Raw genomic sequence first — 25,262 nt, forward strand, 5'->3', positions numbered from 1 at the left:
GATTATATAAAACGTATTGTATTCCATCATAGTTATAAGCTGATGAGTCTCCTGTACATAAAATCAATGACTTAACTTGTACGTTATGAGACAATAAAATTCTGATTCTGATTATGATGCAGAACAGCCAATTCTAAGTCTCCACGGTGAACAAAACTGCCTTCCTGTAATTTTTTTCTGCACAAGTTAAACAAATTTTATATTTCTGTTAGAATCCTTAGTAAAAATTAAGTGGTGTTGAAAAATATTACCTAAATTGAATATATCGATGTAAAATACTGCACATAATAAATTAAATATTTCATTTTCGTAGATCAAGTAGAAATTGTGTTACCTTTCTAAAAAATTCAATGTAAAAAAATATTTATACATTATTCTTTATGGAACCTGTATTACATTGGTTTCAGTATAATGTAAAATAAAGAACAGGTTTTGTTTGTTCCTCATAAATTATTAAAATTAAGAAAGAGGTATAAGTAAGAGTTGCAAATCCCTTTCTAGAAATTGTGATGATATTGTGCATTTCCTTGGTTTGAGACAATGACTCACAATTCCTGTAGTATTGCTAGTTAGCCACAGAAGCCTTATCTTGACTTCTTTCTTACTTACACAATAGATCACACCAACTGAAACTTGGGAGCAGCAAAAATACTGGCTGACGGAATAAGTAAATTAATGTCCCCTCCATGTTTTTTTCTTGCTACCTCCACTGTTGCATCTTTCTGCAGTCCTCAGTCACCAAAAATCAAAATCCTTTGGTCAAATAATAGTATATTTACTTAACTATCCATTCACTTACTTTGAGATTCTACACCATAATGATGTACTCCATTGTCATTTATGAGCAATTTGTGTAGGCTACACTTGTGTGAACCAAGAGCATCATTACCACTTAAACCATGTTAGTGGTAGATGACTGTTCAGTAATAACATGTCTTTATGATACCACTTGGATGACATGATACCGTAGAAGTGACACTCTGACAAAAACTGTGCTGTGGGCCAAGGGAAAAGGTTCCTCTCTTAGGAAAAAGATAGAAATATGATGGTTAGGAGAACTCGCATTACTTTCACACAATTCTTAAACCATCTGTTTATTATTTCTTTCATTTCTCAGACATTATGTCTGGTTAAAAATGGAAAGTGACACGGACCTTGATCAAGCATGACTTCCTTTTAACTGTACGGTATGTGTTACATTGCGTTTAGGAACTTTCGGGTAATTGAACATGTATCAATAATTACAGATTTCTGTAGTTGTATATATATGTTTGGATGTAGCTGTATTGTGTTGATGTACTGGTGGATATTGTGTGGTATGACTCCTGTAGTTGATAGTATAATTGGTATAATGTCAATCATCTGTTTATTATTATTATTATTATTTGTTCAGTTCTTGCACCCTCTCTGTGCCTGCACGTGTAGCAGGGGCCTATCTCATGATCCCCTTTGTACAGAACTATACTGAATAGAGGCCAGTCTAACATATGGTTCCCGAAAAAAGTCAGCAGCCTTTTCAGTAACTTTGAGGGCAGTAAGATATATGACTGACCAAACGGAATTGTAACATTGGTGAACACAGCCTTGCTATGTCAGTACTGAGAACCTCTGATAGCAAGGAGAAACTGCAGTCATTGAGTTTCCTGCTGAGATGCAGCTCTACCATGTAATTTAATGATGATGGCTCCCTGTTGAATAAAATGTTCTGAGTTAAACTAGACTCTATTCAGATCTCTGTGCAGGCACTACCCACGAGAATGTTGCCATCAGAAAAAAATGAATATGGCATTCTAGGGTCAAGACATGGAACCTTAACCTCCCTTAATTAGCTAGGTAGACTAAAGAATCTGAAAAGAAAAGTGGATATATTTAAGTTAGATATAGTCTGAATCAGTGAATTGTGGTGGCAAGAAGAGAAGATTTCCGGTTATGTGAGTGCAGATTTATCAATAAAACAAATGGTGACAATGCAGGCATAGTGCTAATAATGAAAAAGAAAATAGGAATGCTGGTGAACTACTGTGAGCTGGGCCAACCACCTTGCTGCATATGTAAGAACAGGTTTTAAATCAAAGGAAATTAGGCTTAAAATGCCTGCTGTATTGAAAAAGATTTCGAATATTGTTTATGTGAAGTAACAGAGAGTAAAATTATAATTGCATGTATATATAGGTCCCCATCTGGCAATTTTGAATTATTCTCTGAAAATTTGGAAAAACTTCTGAACTATCTAAACAGTCAGTCAAAAGACATAATTGTGCTTTCGGATTTCAGTATTAATTTCAAGGACAACTGTAAAAATGGGCAAAAATTTGTTAATCTAATAAAAACATACAATATGGACATGTGTGTAGAAGAAGCCACGACATACAGCAGCAAAAGTGTAAGTACTGTAGACCAAATATTGATTGACAAATCAAAATGTGGTTTTAAATCTGAGGTATTGGATACAGGTTTCTCTGATCATCAAGCAGTTAAATTGACTTTAGGTAAATCTCATGAGAAAAGTGACAACAGGAGATATATTGAGAGAAGATTAATTAATGACAGCATTAGGGTCTTTAATGTTAAATAATGTAAACTGGGACATGGAAAGCAATAGTTCTGTAAATATAAAATTCAACAAGTTCTTCTCAAATTATAAATACTGCTATGATATTTCATTCCCTCTGAAGAGAATGAAAATAAACAAAAAATCAAATTCATGGATAACAAGAACAGGCTCTGCTAACAGTATACTATGTCTTCGACATCACTGGCAGTGAGTTCTACACAATGCTGGTGACTACTTTGAAGGACAGTAATAGGTGCAAACGTGTAACTCTTTTGTATCAGTTGTGAATGAATAGTTGCCACTATTTAAGTTCCAAACCTCGCATGTGAACAATTTTCTATGTAATATATAACAAGTAGAATTAGTCCTTTTCGTATATGACACTAGCACTGTAACCTACGCAAGCATACATACAGCAACAGAAGAAAAGGCAAACAGCATTCTTAAAAGTATCATTGACTGGTTTCCTGCAAATGGTTTCACCCTCAACTTCAAAAAGACACAACATATGCACAGGGTGGAAACTTCAAAGATTTGAAATGCCCATATTGATAAGAATTTAAACTGGTAAAATCATGTTTTGGAACTCTTGTAACAACTTAGTTCAGCCACATTTGTACTTAGAATCATTGCAAATCTTTGGAGGGATGAATCAGTAAGTTGCTGTATTTTTCATATTTTTGTTCAGTCATGTCATGCAGAATAATGTTCTTTGATTTCTCTTCTTTAAGAAAGAAAGTCTTCATTGCTCAGAAACGTACTGTAAGAATAATACATTTGCTCTCTGACAATCATCCTGTAGACAAGAATTTAGGCATTTTGACTTCTGCTTCACAGTATATTTATTCCCTCATGAAGTTTGTCATAAATAACTCACTGCAGTACAAAAGGAACAATGATGTGCATAATTACAGTAGCCGAAGAAAACATGACATTCATTACACCACATTAATGTTGTCTTTAGCACAAAAAGGGATTAACAATGCTGCAAACAAAATTTTTGATAATTTACCCAGTGATATACAATGCCGGACAGGCAGCATGAAAATAAACTGAAAAAGTTTTTCCTTGAAAACTACTATTTTGTAGAAGAATTTATTCCTGTAATGCGTAAAAGGTGGTGGGTAGGAATTATTAACTCACACCTGTATGCCTTTAATTTAAAAAATAAATGAAGGATCAGTATGCAAGCATAAGCATATTTACAAAATAATTTGTAACATGAATTAAAATGACTGGTTCCTCATCATTGCATGAAACTAACTACCCAACTAATTCCATAAATCGTACAAAACTCAGCTTGCCCTTTTCTCACATGATATCCTGTGAATCAGGGATGAAGTTCAAAATGCAAATTTCATATTCTTCGATTCTAAGACTTGAGCAAGAGAACCACAGTCTCAACCAGGCTCTTGATTTCATCTCATCATGCCCTGAAATGTCTTCCCCACTATCTTCCCCACCTCTCCCACAGTGGTAGTCAACATCCACAAGACCTGTGCTATATCCTTTTCCATCCCTACACTATTTCTGATCTCAACCCTTTCCCTCATAGCTTACACTCCTGTAATAGACATAGATGTAAGACATCCTCCCATAATCATCTACCTCAGTAATACCGGATACATTTCTTACCTCATCAAAGGCAAGATGTCTTGTGAAAGCAGCCATGTGGTCTACCATCTTAGCTGCAACCATAGTGTGGCATTCTACATGAGTTTGACCACTAACTATCTGTCTGTTAAAGTAAATGGTCACCAACAAACCATGGCTGGATCATCCAGTGCTGAACATGCTGCCCAACATTGCCCCCTCCAAGTCCCTTCTGCACACTCCCACATGCAGCACTACAGGATTTTCCCCATCCCTACCCTTCTGTCCCTCTCCCATCTCTCTCTCTCATACCTCTTCTGTACCTCCACTACTCAGCCCAGCCGAGGTCTTTGTGCACAGCAATTGGGCCTTAGTCTATGGACAGACATGACAGTGATGATGTACACTGAGTTGTGTACATATATTGTGTTTTCCTACATCTGAAGAAGGACTCTGCCCAATAATTTATAACATCTAACAGTGTTCTTTGAATGTGTCTCCCTGTTGCTTAACTCCTCTATGTGGAGAAAAGCAGTCTTTCTTGTTTCATAGTGCAACAACTCTAAAGATTATGATTGTAGTCAAAATACATTATCAAATTCAAAAATGATCTATATGTTACTTATTTTGAACAATAAAAGAAAGTAGATGGAGGGAGGTGAAAATGGTGGTTGACAATTGCTTCATGTGGAGAACATTGTTAATCTTATAAAATCTCTTCTTTCTGTATGTTACCTGATCTCATCTGGACAAAGATTACCTATGAGACATCAGCATTTTTATTTTCTATCATGTTGTCAGCTATACTTCCATATTATTGGATGTGGTAAGTGCATCATCGTTTATTCAGCTTGTCTGTCTTGAGATTTATTCTTGGACTACCTTCTGTTGATTTTACAAAACTTCTCTGATATTTTACAGGTTGACAAGGGTGATGACATACAAATAGATACAAGATCTCAATATTTTTTGAATCCTCTTCAATCTTGCAGTGAACAAAGAACTGTAACAGAGCAAGAGAGACAAGAAGAGGCAACAAAACAACAGGTATAGTTTACAACTTCTGGTGTTGTTAATAAACACATGCATTTCATCTAGAAAAATTGTTTAAAATAAGTGAGTCAGAATAAATAACAGATAGCAGTCACCCACATTAATGGAAAACAATAGAAAGAATAAGCAGTTCATCAGATCTTCCTTATATCATAAAAATGAAGGCGTGTCTTAAAAAATGGACATGTTCTTTTTGGCTGTGCTGTTACTGGCATAATTAAGACTGATACTTCAGTCAAACTGAGGTATTATAAATACACTGGGAGAAACTGCAGAAAGAGGAAAAAATGAGCTATTAAATCATATAAAAAAGAGAAACCACAAAATATGAAACAAAAACAAAGCAAACAGAACATACAATAAGTTGAAATTGATTGCTTCCAAGAGGGGAAATGAAATGCTGCTGCCTGAAATTTCAAAAAGTATGTTCTTGGGAGAAAACTCAGCATTATGCTTATTACAAAAATGGCAGTGCCAGGAAGACTGAGGTGAAACATATGGCGTGAAAATAACTTCCAATGGCAGGAGCTATTACCTATGAAGGAATGAGAACATTTCAGTAGTAAATCCATTGTGCAAGATCGAATTGTGCTCCCAACTAACTTGTGTAGAGACCAGGTGTATGTTCAAAACTGTAAATATTGCATAAAGTCATCAGAAAGTTTTTTCTCTCTCATGTGATCACAAACTCTACCCATTGATTCAAGCAGAGTTTGTTTAACATATGCAAACAACTTGGCAGATAGTAAGGTTTTTTATTGGCGAAATATGTTTCCTTATTTCCTAGTTCTGTGTGACTGCAGATTGAAACCAGTCTTAATATTCATTCTTCTTTTTCATTCAATCATTCACAGTGTTAAAGAGACCTACAGGAATGTGGTACAAGTCAAGTTCTGGATTAACTGGCAGAAGCAGCCACTGCAGTCTGCCACTGTAATGGGTACTGGAAACAAATAACAATTAGTGCTAATCTTGTTGCATTACTAATTGTGAGAATTACCTTCTAAAATGTTCAAATGACTTACAGGAAAGCAGCCAGATGACATCATCAACACGAACCAATATTTTGACAGGTGCATGCTGTGCCTTGAAAATGACAGTTTGTGCACCTGTCTAAATATTACCAGTTGTTGAAGATGTTCTCTAGCTGCATTATTTGAACATTGTAAGTGCTGGAAAAAACTCGTGTCTCACGTACTAGATTACTTTAGTTATTTTAATGTTTGTAATGTTTTGTTTTTATTTGTATTTCTCTCTCCCCTGTGCCACCCCTTCCTCCACCCATCAGTACCTCCTAAGTTTCTAAATGAACTACATCAGATATACAATACACTATGTACTTGCCTGCTTAGTAATCTCTGGCAAGCCTTGGGTGCCTATAAGACCTATGTTGCATCACAGAAAAGTTGTGTATCAACACCACTCTCAGCATGATCTTCGTAGCTTTACAGTCACCGGCAGATGATCATAACAATAGTTGCATCTCCTACCACAGAAAACTAGTCACAGGGAGTAGTGTCAAGAGGAGAAATCATCATACTAATTTATTTCACGTGGCTAATCTTCCTTAAAAGTAAAGTTCTTGTGATGTCCTTTAGCTTTTCAAGAATGGTACCTTAGCAGAGACCATCTTAGTGACTTGTAGGCTTCCTAGTTCCAATACAAAGATTACTGAAAAGAGAGCTCATGCTGCCATGGTTGGAAAACAGAAAATTTTTACACTTTCATCAGAGTATTTACTCATTGAGCTACTGCTATACATATATATTTTTGAAATTTTTATCAGGGAGAAGTATAAGAAATGCTGGCTTTGGCCAGAGTGTATCCACCCACGCATGCAATTCAGGGCCTTCATTGTAGCTATTTGGTGATAATACAGTAATAAAGAGAAATACATAACACTATTTCAGGGCACAAGAGCCCCACTCCTTATCACAGTCTTTTGGCAGAAAAAATATGCATTACACTGTATGAGTTTCTTCAGCCTGTATCCCTCCAAGTGGATGCGCCAGAAAAGTTTCCTAGGCACTAAACTCATCTTCAAATCAGAATCTTGCCTCTTTGTTTCCTTGAAATGTTCTGACGTATTGGACAGTAAATACTGTAATGTACCCTCTTTCGTCCGAGGTGAAAATCAAATATCAAGCAACAAACTTTCAATTCATTTAAATCCCATTTCAAACCCTGAGATTATGATGATCAATTGACGACACCCCGCCAGCTTCGGTGGTCTGTATCTACAACAGATGATGTTAAGCTTAATATTTAGACAAAAGAATGATACATCACAGAATACTAAAACAAATTAAAATACCTTACCTTTAGATGCTGTATTTGGTCTTGTTGTCTTGATTCTCGCCATGGTGCGTTCCATCCATCTAACATTGTTAATATTAGGTCCGTGTCTTCGTGTGCTAATGAAAACTGGTACTCACTTTTTGTTTTACTATTGATTCTTCATTTTTTATTAATTTAACTTTTTCACAATAATTTCCATCTTCATATCACATACTCTCTATATAAGACGACAGACTTCCTTCCGTACTCCCATCAACAGTCCACCTCACAAAACCACGCTCTCCCCACAACAGTCAAACTAACTCACTCCAACAGTCACCTTAACAATGTCCGACTCTCTACCTTTCACACACGAATGTCTTTGGCTCACACTGGTGCCAACATATTCTCCAGAAATAAACAAATAAAGTTCACATTATAGAATAATATAATAAAAAAGATTTGGGCAAAATTAAATACTACATACGATAACATTAAATAAAAAAATCATACAAATGAAATTGGAGCACTGACCCTCCATGGGCAGATGCGACTATAAGGGTGGTATTGCACTCTTCAGTAGTCCGTTACATTACAATACACACATGAACATTCTCCACATTGTCTGTTATATTTATTTATGTACAACTTTTGTGCAGAGTCATCAGTGAGATGGCTTTTACAAATGTCAGATACATATAGGTCTTAATGTTACAAATGGTAATTATAACAATCACTAATGTTTGTAAGAATACATTACAAACTTAACACACATTAACACAACAAGAATTATTAAATTAGCACATAGCATAAATTCTATATTTTATAAAGTTGTTTTCTGGATTTGAAAAACACTTGAAATATATTATGTCTAGCTAACATATATTTTATATTACTTTGCATCAGTAGACTCTTAAGTTTTACTGCTTTAAAATTAAATGGTGCCAAACACTTTTCAACTAAATTTTTTATTAGTTTTGATTTGATCTGTTTATTATTACTAGTTTCCAGCAACTAGGGCAGCTTATGATACCATATCATATCATGTAAGGTCTTACATTTTTAATTTAGTTCTTTGTCTGAATTAGTTACATAGTGTTGTGGACATGTACATCACTACATTTAATTTCAAAAGTTTTCTGAGAGAAAGAGTTTAGAAGTACAAAGAATACTAGTGAACTGTTTTTGTTGTATGAAAACTTAGCAGGATTCTTTACAGCCCAGTCCATGTACAGCCCCAAACCCTCTTTTTTGCAGCAAACAGTCCTCTATCAAGGTGAACATTTTGCAGCGCAACCCCATATTTCTTTGCAGTAGCTAAGACAGGGATGTATTGCCCCATAATGTACAGTTTTCAGGATGTGGGTGTGCACCATACTGGTCAGCTGTCTAAGAAGATACAGACCATTAATGACTTTATTATACACAGAATTAATATCATTGAGCCCAAATGAAAGCCTAGGAATTTACAGCTATTTGCTTCCACCGCCATTAGGCTAAATTTACACTGCCCGCGATGCGATGCGATGCCGAGCCAAGCGGAGCGATGAAGCGCTGAAATCGCGCGACAATGGGCAGGCTTGGTTTAACAGTGGTAACAGAGCGGTGCCCGTTTAGACTGCAGACTGGGCCGAGCGATATGATGCGGTGTGATGCGATGACTCCCGCTGTAGTCGCAACCGAGTTTGCGTTTCGCGCGAGTGTTTGGAGCAATTACTTGTTTTCGCTTGTGTCTGAAGTAATTGCTTGCTTGCAAAGGACATCGAAAGACTAATTAACAGTGTGCGTGAATGCTCCATGTTGTGGGAGCAGAAAAATAAATATTACCACAATAGGGATTTTGTTCGTCAAGCATGGAATGAAATAGCTGAAGATTGTGGAACAGACAGTAAGTACAAAAAAGTAAAATAAATAGCTACAAGATCCAAGAAATAAGTAACACAAACAACTTCGTTTATTTTCTAATTTTAATTGTGTATAGGTACTATTACAGTATTTTGATAATGAAATTACGTTCACAATAGTTACAGTATTTGATAATTTCGACATGAAATATATTTGTGTTAATGACTGTTGACATAGTTTTTGAAGGCCTCTCTGACACTCCTTGCTCTTCTTCAAGCACTACTGTTTGCTCTGTCATTTTGGAATTTCACGCCTATATTTTCAGGCGAGGTACTGAAGAATAAATGGAAGAACCTACGTGACACTTTCCGCTCTGAACTCAAAAAAACTCGTTCTGAACGTTCAGGAGACGAAGGTGGCATGCCGCCTTTCCAATCCAATTGGCCGTGGTGCGAGCTAATGACCTTCCTCACTGACATAATTATGCCACGGAAGTTCAAATGGGTTCAAATGGCTCTGAGCGCTATGGGACTTAACAGCTACGGTCATCAGTCCCCTAGAACTTAGAACTACTTAAACCTAACTAACCTAAGGACATCACACTACACCCAGTCATCATGAGGCAGAGAAGATGCCATGGAAGACCAAGAGTAATATTCATCACAGTAAAAGAACAGCATCGCAACACGACGACGTACCATTTTCACCAGCTCTTACAGAGAAAGAGAGTGTTTCGCCTGATGAAACCAACCAAGTTACAAGGAAACCTCCTCCCTCACCCACCCTACACACAAACCAAGAGATGCAAGAAATTGACAAACTCTGAGTTGCTAAATATAGAGAAGCAAAAGTTGAAGCTAATTGAGCAACAAATGTCGAAATCAGAAACGCAAGATGACAGCTATCATTTTGTAGTGAGTTTGCTGCCAGCAATGCGAAAACTATCACCAGCAACTCAGTTGAGAGCCAGGATAAAAATTCAGCAGGTTCTTTTGGAAGAATTGGAACAATCAACCACTTCCACGGCACATTCGTTGATGTCACCCTATGCACCTGAAAATCCAGCTGAAATCATAATTTCTGGAAATCCGCAGAATGAAATAGTCATTTCAGAAACTGAACTTGATGACATTGTTATTTCAAGCCACCAAGATTCTGAAAACTTTGATACTTAAACTGAGTGCACTGTGATGTATTTTACTTCTCATTGTCAACTATGTCAAAATTTATTAACAGAAAGTTTGAATCTATCACAATTTGTAAATTTTTCATAATAAAATGATTGCTGTAAACTTAATATTGTACTTACCTAATGGTGATCATAACTTTTTCAGGGGTAATAGCCATTCTGAAATTTGTGTTTTGCTTCTGTAATCTGTTTGAAACAGATAACACTATACAATCAAATGTCTCTGTTCTCATTCTGAAATAACTCCAAAATTTATCCTCATCGTTTCTCAAGTCTCCTTGTTGATTTCATGCACCCATTCACGACTGCGTTGAATTCTCAGAGCACTGTTTTCTAATAAAAAAGAATTTACTGGGTCGAGGAAACACGACATCGTGCCGAGACTGCTCAATTGCTGGCCATATCGCGCGCTCACTGTATTGTGTGCAATGTGAACACTCCATCGTATTGCATCACTATGGCCATTATGCTTCCCATCGCATCGCGTCGCAGGCAGTTTAAACGTACACTTTTACTGCATAAGTCATTTATATGAGTGCTGTGTGCTTTAGACTGCTGTATAAAACCTGACCACCAGCAGATATTTGATATTTTGTGTTTATCATTTTGCGAAGGTCCCTGTAATATCATATGTTTGTAATTTTTATATATCTGGTAGATTTGATGGTTATATGCAGGAGTTCAGTTCTGTTCTAGCTGTATGGTGATGTAAAATGCTTTCAGTTTCAAGTGTGCTCTTCACTGATGACCCTGCCTTCAGATCTGAACTTGATTGTGGTTTCAACATGATGTTACTTGATATGGTACATCATACATCAATATCTCCGTTGTTTCAACTAGACAACATCAAAGCCATCACTTACACACACAGGAATTGGAATATAAGCAGTACATCATTCCTAAGATCTGTAGATTCAGAAGGCACATGGATTCCAAAACAGCATAAGTCAGCTGCACACCAAACATCCACCAGTTTTCTCTGGAGACATTTATCAGGACCCAACGAAATGGCTAAAGTGATTTGACTAAGTCACAAAACACATCAGGTGCATGACATGATGTTTTTGATAAATGTATACTTCTTCTTGGACTGCGCAGCCCAGCAGGGATTCAAGAACAACAAAGAGAAGATCAGTAGCTGGGACAAATCCCGGGCAAGGCTAATAATCAACAACAAGGCTGTATAGTGGAAGAACAATTGACGAACAGGGCTCAATGTTTTGGTGAAACAACACAATCATACATACAGAATGTTTTGGCCATTTGCAACATTGTGAATTGTAATGATGCCAACAAAACCTCATATTTGATGAAAGTAGTCACAGAAGATATGTACCAAGCACTTCTGGTAAATGATGTTAAAACAACAGGGGAATTCATAAAGTGGTGTCAGCACATTGAATGGGGTGGGGGCGGAGGGAAGAGTTGGACAAAAGAGGGTGAGGCTGACTCACAAGTATGATCCATATGGAAGTTTTGGAATACTACTAGGATCTCACTTCTCTCATGTGGTAGTTGTTGTGGTCTTCAGTCCTGAGACTGGTTTGATGCAGCTCTCCATGCTGCTCTATCCTGTGCAAGCTTCTTCATCTCCCAGTACCCTCTGCAGCCTACATCCTTCTGAATCTGCTTAGTGTATTCATCACTTGGTCTCCCTCTACGATTTTTACCCTCCATATTGTCCACCAGTACTAAATTGGTGATCACTTGATGCCTCAGAACATGTCCTACCAACCAATCCCTTCTTCTAGTCAAGTTGTGCCACAAACTCCTCTTCTTCCCAATTCTATTCAATACCTGCTCATTAGTTATGTGATCTACCCATCTAATCTTCAGCATGCTTCTGTAGCGCCACATTTCGAAACCTTCTGTTCCCTTCTTGTCTAAACTATTTATCGTCCATGTTGTTTCACTTCCATACATGGCTACACTCCATACAAATACTTTCGGAAACGACTTCCTGACACTTAAATCAATATTCGATGTTAACAAATTTCTCTTCTTCAGAAATGGTTTCCTTGGCAGTGCCAGTCCACATTTTATATCCTCTCTACTTAGACCGTCATCAGTTATTTTACTCCCCAAATAGCAAAACTCCTTTACTACTTTAAGTGTCTCATTTCCTAATCTAATTCCCTCAGCATCACCCGAGTTAACTCGACTACATTCCATTATCCTCGTTTTGCTTTTGTTGATGTTCATCTTATACCCTCCTTTCAAGACACTGTCCATTCCGTTCAACTACTCTTCAAAGTCCTTTGCTGTCTCTGACAGAATTACAATGTCATCACAGAACCTCAAAGTTTTTATTTCCTCTACATTGATTTTAATACCTACTCTGAACTTCTCTTTTGTTTCCTTTACTGCTTGCTCAATATACAGATTGAATAACATCGAGGAGAGGCTACAACACTGTCTCACTCCCTTCCCAACCACTGCTTCCCTTTCATGTCCCTCAACTCTTATAACTGCCATCTGGTTTCTGTACAAATTGTAAATAGCCTATCGCTCCCTGTATTTTACCCCTGCGACCTTCAGAATTTGGAAGAGAGTATTCCAGTGAACATTGTCAAAAGCTTTATCTAAGTCTACAAATGCTAGAAACGTAGGTTTGCCTTTCCTTAATCTCTTGTCTATGATAAGTCGTAGGGTCAGTATTGCCTCACATGTTCGAACATTTCTACGGAATCCAAACTGATCTTCTCTGAGGTCGGCTTCTATCAGTTTTTCCATTCGTCTGTAAAGAATTTGCGTTAGTATTTTGCAGCTGTGACTTATTAAACTGAGAGTTCGGTAATTTTCACATCTGTCAACACCTGCTTTCTTTGGGATTGGAATTAGTATATTCTTCTTGAAGTTTGAGGGAATTTCGCCTGTCTCATACATCTTGCTCACCAGAAGGTAGAGTATAGGCCCTATTGGCTCTCCACGGCTGTCAGTAGTTCTAATGGAATGTTGTCTACTCCCAGGGCCTTCTTTCGACTTAGGTCTTTCAGTGCTCTGTCAAACTCTTCACGCAGTATCATATCTCCCATTTCATCTTCATCTTCGTCCCCTTCCATTTCCATAATATTGTCCTCAAGAAAATCGCCCCTGTATAGACCCTCTATATACTCCTTCCACCTTTCCGCTTTCCCTTCTTTGTTTAGAACTGGTTTTCCATCTGAGCTCTTGATATTCATGCATGTGGTTCTCTTTTCTCCAAAGGTCTCCTTAATGTTCGTGTAGGCAGTATCTATCTTACCCCTCATGAGATAAGCCTCTACATCCTTACATTTGTCCTCTAGCCATCCCTGCTTAGCCATTTTGCACTTCCTGTCGATCTCATTTTGAGATGTTTGTATTCCTTTTTCCTGCTTCACGTACTGCATTTTTGTATTTTCTCCTTTCATCAATTAAATTCAGTATCTCTTCTGTTACCCAAGGATTTCTACTAGCCCTCGTCTTTTTACCTACTTGATCCTCTGCTGCCTTTACTATTTCACTCCTCAAAGCTACCCTTTCTTCTTCTACTGTATTTCTTTCCTACATTCCTGTCAATTGTTCCCTTATGCTCTCCCTGAAACACTGTACAACCTCTGGTTCTTTCAGAGTATCCAGGTCCCATCTCTGTGAATACCCACCTTCTTGCAGTTTCTTCAGTTTTAATATACAGTTCATAAGCAATAGATTGTGGTCAGAGACCACATCTGCCCCTGGAAATGTCTTACAATTTAAGACCTGGTTCCTAAATCTCTGTCTTACCATTATATAATCTATCTGAAACCTTTTAGTATCTCCAGTGTGCTTTCATGTATACAATCTTCTTTCATAATTCTTTAACCAAGTGTTAGTTATGTTTAAGTTATGCTCTGTGCAAAATTCTACCAGGCAGCTTCCTCTTTCATTTCTTAGCCCCAATCCATATTCACTTACTACGTTTCCTTCTCTTCCTTTTCCTACCATTGAATTCCAGTCGCCCATGACTATTAAATTTTCGTCTCCCTTCACTATCTGAATAATTTCTTTTATTTCATCATACATTGCTTCAATTTCTTCGTTATCTGCAGAGCTAGTTGGCATATAAACTTGTACTACTGTAGTAGGCATGGGCTTCATGTCTGTCTTGGTCACAATAATGCATTCACTTTGCTTTTTGTAGTAGCTTACTCGCACTCCTATTTTTTTATTCATTATTAAACCTACTCCTGCATTACCCCTATTTGATTTTGTATTTTTAACCCTGTATTCACCTGACCAAAAGTCTTGTTCCTCCTGCCACCGAACTTCACTAATTCCCACTATATCTAAATTTAACCTATCCCTTTCCCTTTTTAAATTTTCTAACCTACCTGCCCGATTAAGGGATCTGACATTCCACACTCCAATCCGTAGAATGCCAGTATCTTTCTCCTGATAACAACATCCTCCTGAGTAGTCCCCGCCTGGAGATCCGAATGGAGGACTATTTTACCTCCGGAATATTTTACCCAAGAGGACACCATCATCATTTAATCATACAGTAAAGCTGCATGCCCTTGGGAAAAATTATGGCTGTAGTTTCCCCTTGCTTTCAGCCGTTCGCAGTACCACAACAGCAAGGTCGTTTTGGTTAGTCTTACAGAGCCAGATCAATCAATCATCCAGACTGTTTCCCTTGCAACTATTGAAAAGGCTGCTGCCCCTCTTCAGGAACCCCACGTTTGTCTGGCCTCTCAAGAGATACCCCTCCGTTGTGGATGCATTTACGGCTATCTGTGTCGTTGAGGCACCGAAGCCTCCCCGCCAACGGCAAAGTGTATGGTTCTCGTATGGCAGACAATAAGAGAAGAAACAGAGCAGTATAGGGCAGTAGGAAATGTCAGACAGAGTACATGAGAGACAGCAGACATGAATTTTGATCCCATAATCAAGAGATATGGTAGTTGTGGAATACCACTATGCTCTCACTTCTCTCATATGTCAGACAATAAGAGAAGAAACAGAGCAGTATAGGGCAGTAGGAAATGTCAGACTGAGTACTCGAGAGACAGTAGACATGGATTTTGACCTCATAATCAATAGATAATAGAGAATGTTGAAGAGGAGGTATATTAATCTTTGGAATCAATCTCCACCACCTGTCAGATCCACCATGAAGAAAGGATTCAGCCAACTCAGACTTACACTCTCAAACGACAAATCTGCATCTGACCAATACAGGTACAACCAACTCTTCCATTAAGTATAATGCTCCATAGAATAACAGAAATTTTGAGAACAGAGGACAACATGCAAGTGTGTTTTTGCTGTGGATGCCTTGGACATGTTGTGCACTACTGCAGAGATAAAAGATGTCAACCATCACAACAGCCCTATTCACTCCTGTCATCTGCAGATGAGTGTAGGTGACTGATGGGATAAACCTCATCACAATACTCTGGACAAGATAGCCACCCCTGTCACGAGCCACTTGCCTAGCTGCCGAATTCATGAAAACTAAGCAAGGTGACCATCTATAGAAGTGAGGCTCCCACAGATAAAAATCTTCAATTGATAACAGTTACCAAGATGACAGTAAATCTAATAGACGTCATCATCTGTGGCCAACCAGTACGGGCGACAGTCGACTCAGAGGCTTCTTTTTCTATAATGCTGAAAGCATCTTCATAAGCAGAAGAAGAGTGTCATCTGCTATATGAAAGCAGAAAGTTGCAGATGGAAAATACATCCAGCCAACAGGAACATGTATTCCAAAAATGACAATACATAACAGACCACAACCCTTAAAATTTGTCATTTTAACAGAATATAGTCATAATGTTGTTCTCAGATGGGACTTCTTGCAGGCATCACAGGCAGTCATAACTGTAGAAGATCAGAGCTACAGAAAAACTACTGAGGCTCACAAAGGAAATCTTCATGCCAGCAACAGTCATACGTATTGTAAACGGTCAAGGATAGCTTTGGATCACTATCTGCTGCTGGTAGGCAGTACTCACCCCTAAATTTATGTCCCTAAGAATAGAGGAACCAATCTAGAAAGGGCAGCTTAATGTCACTGATGAAGAATTGTGCTTCAATACAACTGCATACAATGCAGGGAAGGTAGCTACTATTGAACTGCCAATAGGATCTGGCATGACAGAGGAACATCAGTGAGTAACAGCCATTCTGCACCAATTTTCAGATGCTTGCAAATCCAAAGTCAAGAAAAGACAGACCAAGCAGTGCATGATAAAACAAAGTATCAACATAGGTGATCAACCAACAATTAGCGAGCACTCATATAGAGTGCCACTGGCTAAACAACGGATAATTCAGCAGAAGGTGAAGAGGACGCTGTAAGATGACACCATTGAACCTTCAGAGGGTCATTGGTCCTCTCTGGGTGTTCTTGTGAAGAAGAAGGATGGTACATGGCATTTCCAAATTCTCTACCAACAAATGACCGAAATGATAAAGAAAGATGTCTATACACTGTCTGCAGTGATGACACCCTGGACTGCTTGAAAGGAGTAAAGTATTTCTCAACTGTGGAAATGATGCAGAAAGGCTACTGACAAGTCAAGGTAATTTGGCTATGCACGGAAAGATGGCCTTTGTAACTCATGGCAGCCCCTATGTGTTAAAAGTCATACTGCTTGATCTCTGTAACACTCCAGCCACCTTTGAACATATGATGGAAAACATGTTTCAACTCCTTAAGCAGATGAAGAGCCTTTATTTAACCTGATCTGATTAGAGCCATCAGGCCCTCTTTTACACTGGACCAAGGTTTCACATGTACAGTACTATTTTTACGTCATAGTTACCTAAGTAACAACAATTTTAATGTAGAGTGACAATGTGAGTTAGTAACACTGACTGTGAACTAATAAAGTTAATACTTCAGTACTAATTCTACTATAGCTGCTGCCACTAAGTCATAACAACAACAACAACAATAATAATAATAATAATAATATGATGATGATGATAACAGATATAAAAAGAATATATAGGTGTACAAAATGACAGTTCCTGATACAGCAAGTTTTGGGGAAAGTAAATTTAAGGAGACTGTGCAACTTTACCTTTTGGCAAGTGGTAACTTTCCTGCTACCAATCCAGTAGAGAGTGAGTGTACAAGCTGTTAAATGTCTCATCTGCACAGGACTTATGTTGCGCATGATTGCATTATGCACTTACATGAGCAAATAATGATTATTTAGGTGGCCTAAAAGATCAGTCAGTGAAATACTTATATATATAAGAGATGAGTAAAGCAATGAAATAAGGAATTAAGGCTATATCCTTGATCACTCATCAGACATCACATATGAAGCGGTAATATGACCCTTCATCAAGAAGACAAAAGCACAGAGACAATGTGCGTGTCTTCCATAAAAACCACCACTATAGTCCGTATGTGCAAATCAGTCTTGACAGGATAAGGAAAGTGAAGACCCACTCAACAATTATGATGCTTTGATGGTAGGGGCTGCCTTCAAAGGTCATCGTAGTGAAGAGACTGTAACAACATGAACAGAATGTGAGGATTCACCAGTGCCACCATACAAGGGAATATTGACTAGGTCTAGATACAGGCTGCTGTAGTCAGTTCCACTGAGGTGTCCTGAAACAGCAGGCTCCTGATTCTCCAGGAGAGTGAATAATGCCACAAGCTCTGGTGAATGTAGTGTGGTGTAGTGATTAGCATTGGTGTGATGTAGTGATTAGCATTGGTTGCAGCTATGGGCTGCAACATCAAACCTGACCACCGGTATATATGTGTTATTTTCTGGCTTCAGCTGCCAGAGTGTGGTCATATGTGGTGAGTAGCACTTGCATGTGTGTATTTTGTCTATTTTCAATGAATGCCTCACTGGCTGAAAGATCACTTTTCGGAAGTCTTTTTGTTGTGCATATCTGTGACAGCATCTCCACTATATGGTGAGTAGCAACTATCCTTTTCCCAATATTTTTAATTTTATTTATCATTTCTGGAAGATTCATGTTTGTAATGTTTCTGTATCTGAAATATTTGATGGTTGCATGAATATTAGCATTCTTGAATATTCAATGTTGGCATAAATAACTGCACTCTCATCCAGGAGATAGGCTCTGTTCTGGCTGTGCATTGGTGTCAGTAATAAATTTGCTTTCATTTGTAAGTATGTACTTTCTTGATGACCCTACATTCAGATTTGGTCTACATTGTGATTTTGATGTGTGACTTCAGTCATTCCCAGTTCCATGCGTAGCTTGTTAAGAATTTCATATTTTGAGAAGGACGCTGTGAGCTGGAACAGGATAACTGTTACAGATAAATTACTGAAGGTGGGAATTAATGATACCAATCATTGGCACATTTCTTAAACACAACACTCAAGATACCATCCTATCCAGATGAGTGTTTGTTCTTTATACTTCCAGTTGAGAGCCTCAACATATCTGAGCTCTGCACCATGTGTTACATTAGGTGGTGTCAGAATGCCTCAGTGCAGTTATGTAAAATTCACCCCATTTGCTTTCTAACCTGTTACCTTAGTAAATGGTGTTCCACCTCTCCTCTGCTAGCCTGGTTTTCAAGGTGATGTTGGTGTTACTCAGAATCTACTTCTCTACTATTTTTTTGCTTTTGGTACAAAGTACTCCAACAATGGACAATAGTGATCTGAGTGGTTAAAAATAACACTTTAGCAGTTAACATTGTCTCTTACATTTCTGTTCATATTGCATAATTTATTTTACTGGAGTTTGACTCTGTTAACTTAGTGTCAGAACTTAGTGAGACTGTATGAATTGAATGTATCTTTCAGTTACATTTAGGTTATACTAAAAGAGTTTGCTTCAATATTTAGGTCTCCAACTATACTAAGATCAATAGGACCCATTTGCCTAGTTGCCTTGTTAAGTGTAGCAAAATAATATAACAAATCAGAATTTGGTGGACAGTACATTCCAATACTTTATGTTTAACTAACCCAACTGAATGAACATTTGCAGTGACTGCAATTCCAATCATTTCAGTTGTTCCTTCTTTAGTATATTCTTCAATAAATCAGATTATTTTAAATGTAAGATTTTCACTAATGAATATTGTTGCCCACTCTCCATCCCCCCACCCATCTACTTCGTGTTGTTACCTTCAACTATTTGCTTATACACGACCACCAAATTTCTGATACTCACTTTTATTGACTTTCAGTCCATGTTCTGTTATAGCTAATAAGGGTGGTGAATGCCCACCCATGCACACTTGCAGCAAATTGGGCTTATTTCTAAGATACTGCTCATTTAAGTGCATCATCCTAAGGGGTACTGATCTTTTTTGTTTATGTTTCATTCTGTGTGAATCGTAACTGTTTGGCATAAGGGAGTCTGAATCAGTGGAATTATTATACAGATCTTTCACACTGCTCTGCAGTGACAAGGTTGTCACTTCTAAGGTTGTCTCTTGTTTAGTTAAACACATCTGTATTGTTTGATTATAGCCTAGGATAATTGGGTCCATTGTTTTATGCAGTTCATTACAAAGTCCTGCTATCTGGTTCACTAACTTGAGTTTTTCATTTCTGTGAAGTCAATGCCTGCTATGTTCTTCATGCTTCATTTTGCTTATATCTAGTAGGTGCTCACGATTTAATTTTTTACGAAGTTTTTGTAGGTTGATATTGTAGCGCTCAATTTCTCTATTAACACGTGAACTATGAGGGAGATCATGTCACACTGGTATGTTTCATCTAGTATGGTGACATCTACGCTGTTTATTTTTGGCAACAAATTCCTGAATTCTACGAGTGCTGACCTGCTCTCGTTTTTGTAAAAGTCACTGCTGCCATCTATGATTACTACACAGTTGTCTTTTTCAAATTGCTTCTGTCATTAGGTTTCTGACTACAGCACTTAATGTAGCTCTCGGTTTATCATTTATGAATATGGAAAATTCTTTCTATAAAGCATCAGGAATGGCTTTTCCCATGGCTCTCAACATGCAGCAAAAACTTTTTTGTGCTTCCATGCATTAGAAACGTTTTGTTTCAACATTTATCAGAAGATTTGTTGTATTTACTATCACTTACACTGCTTGTTTTTTTTGCTGACTGTATCAAGTGGTGCAAACTTGTTCGGTGACACTGGTGTGTCATTTCCAGTGCTTCATTTGTTTTGTTTTTATGCTTTGTTGCAATTCGCTTATATTTATTTGTAGGTTCTACGTATTTTGAGTTTCTCATTATGCCTGATTTGTCATAAATATCAGTTTTCTGATTCGCAAATCACTTAACAATTTGAATTACATAGTTTGTGTGCTGAATATAAGGTGGATAGATCACGTAACTAATGAGGAGGTATTGAATAGGATTGGGGAGAAGAGAAGTTTGTGGCACAACTTGACTAGAAGAAGGGATCGGTTGGTAGGACATGTTTTGAGGCATCAAGGGATCACAAATTTAGCATTGGAGGGCAGCGTGGAGGGTAAAAATCGTAGAGGGAAACCAAGAGATGAATACGCTAAGCAGATTCAGAAGGATGTAGGTTGCAGTAGGTACTGGGAGATGAAGAAGCTTGCACATGATAGATTAGCATGGAGAGCTGCATCAAACCAGTCTCAGGACTGAAGACAATAACAACAACAATAGTTTTTGTAGTTATTTTCCATCACTGTTATGCTATTTTCACAAATCTATAAACTTTTTTCATTTAAGAGTTTCGTGTTTTATTGTTTCAAGATTCCTTTTTTGAGGGTTTTACTGTCACTATTTGGCTACTTGATTATTTCATTTGTGTGTGTGTGTGTGTGTGTGTGTGTGTGTGTGTGTGTGTGTGTATTTACCATTTTCAAGAGACCTTCATGTTCCATCTTGAACACAATCACAACATGGCCAACTAATATAATTTATAAACTTCAGATTAATGTTTACACATTTTTGAGTAACCAGAAGATGAACTTCAAACACAGGATATCTTTTACCATTCATTTCTTGTATTCTTTGCATGGAAAGTTATTATTTTTAGCTGAGACTGATGTGGCACCACAAAGACCTACTGGCACCAACCTTGCAAGTAGAAATTAGTTGTCTTTCTTAGGATACCATTTTAATATGAGGGGCATTAAATAAGTAATGCATTGCATTTTTTCTGAAAGCAGATAGGTTTTATTCAGAATTCCAGTACACTATGTTACTCCCCATTCCTGTAGATACAAAACCCTATTTTTCAACATAATCTCCATGCAATGTAACGGCCTTATGTCACGTTACTGGGAGGGCCTGTATGCCCTCATTGTACCACTCTACTGACCTACTGACTGACATCAGAGCCAACATCTTGCTGTATATATATAACCTCACCATCACCCATGTACTGCTTCCCTCACAGTGCATTCTTCATTGACCAAACACATGGAAGCCGGAAGGTGCAGGATCCAGGCTGTAGGATGGATGAGGAAGAACAGTCCAAAGTAGTTTTGTGAGCTCCTCAAATGTATTTATTTATTTTCTTTTTTTGGGAGGGCGGGAGTGATGTGGCACACTCTATGGACTGGTGTTTTGTCTCTGGTTTGAAGTGATGAACCCATGTCTCATTTCCTGTGATGATGTTCATCAAACACTGTCATGATCAGCCTTGTAACATGCAAGCAATTCCACACAGATAGTCCTTTGTTGCTCTTCATGGTCTTCTGTTACATGATGAAGAATCAAGTGGTTGCATACCTTGGAGTACCTCAACTGGTAGATAATGTATGTCAGCACTACCAAGAGAGACATCCATTTTACAGCAAGGTGTTTGATTGTGATTCATCAATCACCTCAAATAAGAGTGTTTGCACGTTCCAACATTGCAGGAGTCACAGCTGTGTGCAGCTGGCCGGTATGTGGGAGATTGGACAGGTTGGCACAATCTTTTTGTGTTGATGACTGATGCCTGACCTAATGGCCCGTCATGCTTTTGTTCACAGCCAGGTCTCCGTAGAAATTCTGCAAGTGCTTATGAATATCTGCAGTGCTCTGTTTCCCCATCAAAAAAATTCAAAAACAACTCTCTGCATGGAATACACCTCTATTACAAACCCATTTTGTAGCCTACGTTTAGTGCCACAAATGTCAGAACTTCATGAAACTATAGGGCCTGAAACAGAATATAGACTGAATAGAATACAAGTTTATTGCCTCATAATATACAGTTTCAAGTCACTGACTTAATGTATAGGAGACTCGTCAAAACGCAAAACACTGGTTTACAATTTTTCTTATAAAATTATAATGTAAATACACTCTATGTGATTAAAAGTATCCAGACACAGACGGTGCCCTCCATCAGTAATGCTGGAATTCAGTGTGGTGTTGCCCCACCCTTAGCCTTGGTGACAGCTTCTACTCTCAGAGGCATATGTTCAATCAGATGCTCGGAGGTTTCTTGGGGAATGGCAGCCGATTCTTCATGGAGTGCTGCACTGAGGGGAGGTATCAATGTCGGTCAGTAAGGCCTGGCAAGAAGTCAGCATTCCAAAACATCCCATAGTTGTGCTGTAGGGTTCAGGTCAGAACTCTGCAGGTGAGTCCATTACAGGGATGTAATTATCGCTTAACCGCTCTGCCACAAGCCATGCATTATGAACAGGTGCTCGATCATGTTGAAAGATGCAGTCGCCATCCTCAAATTGCTCTTCAACAGTGGGAAGTGAGAAGGTTCTTAAAACATCAATGTAGGCCTGTGCTGTGATAACGCCATGCAGAACAACAATGGGTGCAAGCCCCCTCCATGAAAAACATGACCACACCACAACACTACTGCCTCCAAATTTTACTGTTGGCACTACACATGTTGGCAGATGACATTCACTGGGCATTCACCACACCCACACCCTGCCATCTGGTCGCCACATTGTGTACCATGATTCATCCCTCCACACAACATTTTTCCACTGTTCAATTGTTCAATGTTGATGCTCCTTACATCAAGGAAGGCATCGTTTGTCCTTTACTGGCATGATGTGTGGTTTATGAGCAGCCACTCAGCCATGAAATCCAAGTTTTCTCACTTCCCACCTAACTGTCATAGTACTTGCAGTGGATCCTGATGCATTTTGGAATTCCTGTGTCATGATCTAAATAGATGTCTCCCTATTACGCATTATGACCCTCTTCAACTGTCGGCAGTCTTTGTCAGTCAACAGACGAGGTTGGCCTGTAAGTTTTTGTGCTGTATGTGTCCCCTCAAATTCCACTTCACTATCACATCGGAAACAGTGGACCTAGGGATGTTTAGGAGTGTGGATACCTCATGTACAGACATATGACACAAGTGACACCCAAATGATGCGCTACAAATAAATCAGGGTTACTAAGTACAAAGATAATCAGCTCATAGATGTATGGTGAGGGAACACTTAATATACTTAGATTTTTATGAGTGGGTGACATTATTTTCTTCACTCTACATTGTGCATATTTCTAATGTTTTAATATCGCCACATAGAAGAAGGTGTAATTAGCTGAATGACAAACACTGAATTCACTTAACGAAGGTTTATTCAGCACTTGCACTTACAAGAGCACAGAACAAACTGCCTCTGGCCAGAACACATACCCTATACATACAGCTGCAGAACATTCCAGTACAATGACTCTTGACATTTGTGGGTACTTCTAGAATCTACTCAAACTGAATACAGAAATTAAAATTGTACAATCGAGGTGAGCTTTGAACTCATGACCTTCCATACAACTGTTTAGTATCATAACCACTACACCACAGTGCTACTCAGCTTCTACACTGACATTACTCCCTCCTTAAACGAACTGCATCTCAGTGTTACGTCCTCCTAGTCCAGGAAGAAGTCATCAGTCCTGCATACTCGGACTCCTGATGACTGATTCTCGCCCTGGTGGTGATCTTCTTAGAACTTCTTTTGTTGCTACACTCTTTGTCACCTTTCTGCTTATTGCCTGTCGCTGGTGCTTTGAATTACCCTAGGTTGCAGGATTCTTCTAGGGCTACATTCGAAGGTCATGGATCGTATCTCTAATCTTTTGTTGTCTTGTGTCGGGGTTGAAGTGTTCAACTTCGTAAGTATCATCAGACAACTGTCCTACAACCTTATAAGGTCCAAAGTAACGCCTGAGTAGCTTCTCAGAGAGACCAACCTTCCGAACAGGAATGAAGATCCAGACGAGGTCACCAGGCTGGTAGACAACAGGGCGGTGACTCGCGTCATACCTTCAACGATTGTTTTCTTGTGCCTGCAGTGTGTGGAGTCAAGCCAACTGCCAAGCTTCCTCAGCTCCGGTCAACCACCTGGCTGATTTAGTTACCATCCACGACATTGGGATGTAATGGAAACACATTGTCCATCATCATAGTTGTCTCATGCCCAAGCACCAGGAAAAATGGCGTAAATCCTGTGGTGTTTTGTTTGGTGGTGTTGTAGGCAAATGTCATGAAAGGTAGCGCCTCATCCCAGTTACTCTGCTCAATATTGACAAACATTGATAGCATGTCAACCAAGGTCTTATTAAGGCATCCAGTAAGCCCGTTAGTTTGCGGATGGTAGGCAGTCATCATGTGATGAGTAATGTTGCCCTGACGGTTTATCTGTCACAAGATTCGATTGAAAAACTTTCCCTCAATCCGTAATTAACCACCTTTCAGCACCATGTTTTAATACAATGTCTTCCACGATGAATTTTGCTACCTCTAATGCTTCGGCTGTTTTCACGGATTTTGTAATGGCATAGCATGTCAGATAATCAGTGCAAACAATAATCCATCTAATTGCCACTAGCAGATGTTGGAAATAGTCTGAGG

General features: G+C 38.4%; 1 protein-coding gene across 1 annotated transcript in view; it reads left to right on the top strand.

Annotated features, from left to right (window-relative positions):
- LOC126284790 (probable E3 ubiquitin-protein ligase bre1) overlaps nucleotides 1-25,262 on the top strand; it is a 339,859-nt gene that overhangs the window by 233,489 nt on the left and 81,108 nt on the right. Inside the window, exon 12 of the mRNA XM_049983953.1 lies at nucleotides 5,069-5,194. Coding sequence (XP_049839910.1) covers nucleotides 5,069-5,194 — 126 coding nt within the window. The remainder of the gene's footprint in view (nucleotides 1-5,068; nucleotides 5,195-25,262) is intronic.

Source organism: Schistocerca gregaria, chromosome 8, assembly GCF_023897955.1.
Source record: "Schistocerca gregaria isolate iqSchGreg1 chromosome 8, iqSchGreg1.2, whole genome shotgun sequence".
Lineage (NCBI taxonomy): Eukaryota > Metazoa > Arthropoda > Insecta > Orthoptera > Acrididae > Schistocerca > Schistocerca gregaria.